This window comes from Triticum dicoccoides, unplaced genomic scaffold, assembly GCF_002162155.2.
Source record: "Triticum dicoccoides isolate Atlit2015 ecotype Zavitan unplaced genomic scaffold, WEW_v2.0 scaffold60104, whole genome shotgun sequence".
NCBI classification, from domain to species: Eukaryota; Viridiplantae; Streptophyta; class Magnoliopsida; order Poales; family Poaceae; genus Triticum; species Triticum dicoccoides.
In genome coordinates, this window is record NW_021285239.1 from 1,298 (window position 1) to 3,055 (window position 1,758).

At 48.2% G+C, this 1,758-nt stretch overlaps 1 protein-coding gene across 1 annotated transcript; it reads right to left on the bottom strand.

Annotated features, from left to right (window-relative positions):
- Positions 1–296: 296 nt before the first annotated feature.
- Positions 297–1,174, bottom strand: LOC119347192 (non-specific lipid-transfer protein 4.1-like). The gene has a single exon (XM_037616094.1). It carries the CDS (start codon positions 1,157–1,159, stop codon positions 578–580), a length of 582 nt encoding a protein of 193 aa, XP_037471991.1. The 5' UTR covers positions 1,160–1,174; the 3' UTR covers positions 297–577.
- Positions 1,175–1,758: the final 584 nt, after the last annotated feature.

Sequence of the window (1,758 nt, forward strand, 5' to 3'; positions counted from 1 at the left end):
ATATAAGAGAGGACACTTCTCTCTATTAGCTAGCTAATATAACAACCTAAAAATAACCCCCAAAACCCCTAAAGCAGCCACTTTCCAAAAAAAACATGGACTTTTGGTCCCGGTTGGTGCCACCAACCGGGACCAAAGGCCCCCTGACTGGGCTCGGTGCACAGAGTCACGTGGAGGCACATTAGTCCCGGTTCTTGTTTGAACCGGGACTAATGGGTGGAGGTATTAGTAACGGCCCGTTAGTCCCGGTTCATGAACCGGGACTAAAGGCCCTCACGAACCGGGACTATTAGCTGTTTTTCTACTAGTGTAAGATCCATATATCAAAAGTGCACACGGTACAAAGAAGAACAAACTCATGAGTCCTCTCAAAAGGGTGAAGGAACAACCAAACATCAATACAACAGTGTGGCCTGCCATGCAGAGCTGGCCGGACGTAGGTACTCCTCTCGCTGTCACGCAGTGAGATAATATGAGAGCACTTATTCATATATATGTATATGTATGTGTATGACCTCAACGTACTCAGCGTAGATCGCTGGAGCTATATGCAGCGATGATGAGAAGAAGTGGTCGATCAACGAATCTTAGAACAGTCCACAGATGAGCTGATGGCGTAGGGGACGCTGACGCCGCACTTTGAAGGGACGCCGGCGGCCTTGCCAGCGTTGAGCCCACCAGCAGCGCTCTTGATGCACTTGCACGCTGCTTGCTTGTCAGCGGTGCTCCGGGCTGCACCGGCCAGACTCCTGACGCCGCTGCAGCAGGCCGCAGGCGGGTTGGCGCCATTGCCGCGTGCATAGGAGATGCAGGGGCTCAAGGCAGAGGTCACCTGACCGCAGGATATCGCCGCATCGCAGGCTACGAGGAGCATAGCGGCCACCATGGCGACCAGCACGAGCTTAAATATGTGATACCATTTGTAGTAAGTAAACTGTACACTATGATTGTGGCAAGTATTGCGTCCACAGGGATAAATTCGATTGGTGTGAGCCAATGCATAAATGTTTGTCGCTGGATGTTGGATTAGGTTGCTGGGTATATTAAAGCATTTGGGAGACGGTTGGATGTTGGGTTGGGCCCATTGATCGACCAAGCATGCATACCTAGCGGTGGAGTGTGGTTCGTTAGCGTGTGCAGCGCAGATTAATAACGACATGTACTCCTACAATGACCGACTGTGGAGTGGTTGAGTGCATTAATTTGGTTTGCTCGTGCAGGGCCACCGTTCAATCACCTTCATTGATGCAATATTCAGAGCTGTATTTTAATGATTAATTTGGTTTATATGAAGACATATCTTTGGGGTAAATCTACCATGTATTATTTACGGCACGGTGCACCCGTATTCCGCTTCTGTGTTACAAAATATCAATTTTATTATGCAAGTGGCTTTGTCGCATCGGGATCCTATAGCGGAAAATGGGTGTGTTGTACCGCTCCCATCAAAATATCAATTTTATTATGCAAGTGGCTTTGTCGCATCGGGATCCTATAGCGGAATATGGGTGCGTTGTACCGCTCCCATCTATGGTCTTTTGATCCACAAGTGGCGCTACTAGGAATGAGATTGGAGTACTTCTATCTTTTCAGTGGACTTTAAATTTGTATGTATACTTATCCATGAACAGAGAGAGTGGTAACTAAATTTACAATGCTATCAGCTCGTCTCCGGACACAACCACGTTGTTTTGGTCGGCACATCGAGCTCCTCAAATCGTCGGCAGAGCATTGTGCGAGCATGGACCATATCAATGG

Bases quoted from the DNA above. Each gene is read 5' to 3' on its own strand.
- LOC119347192 (XM_037616094.1), bottom strand. From the start codon at position 1,159: ATGTCGTTATTAATCTGCGCTGCACACGCTAACGAACCACACTCCACC.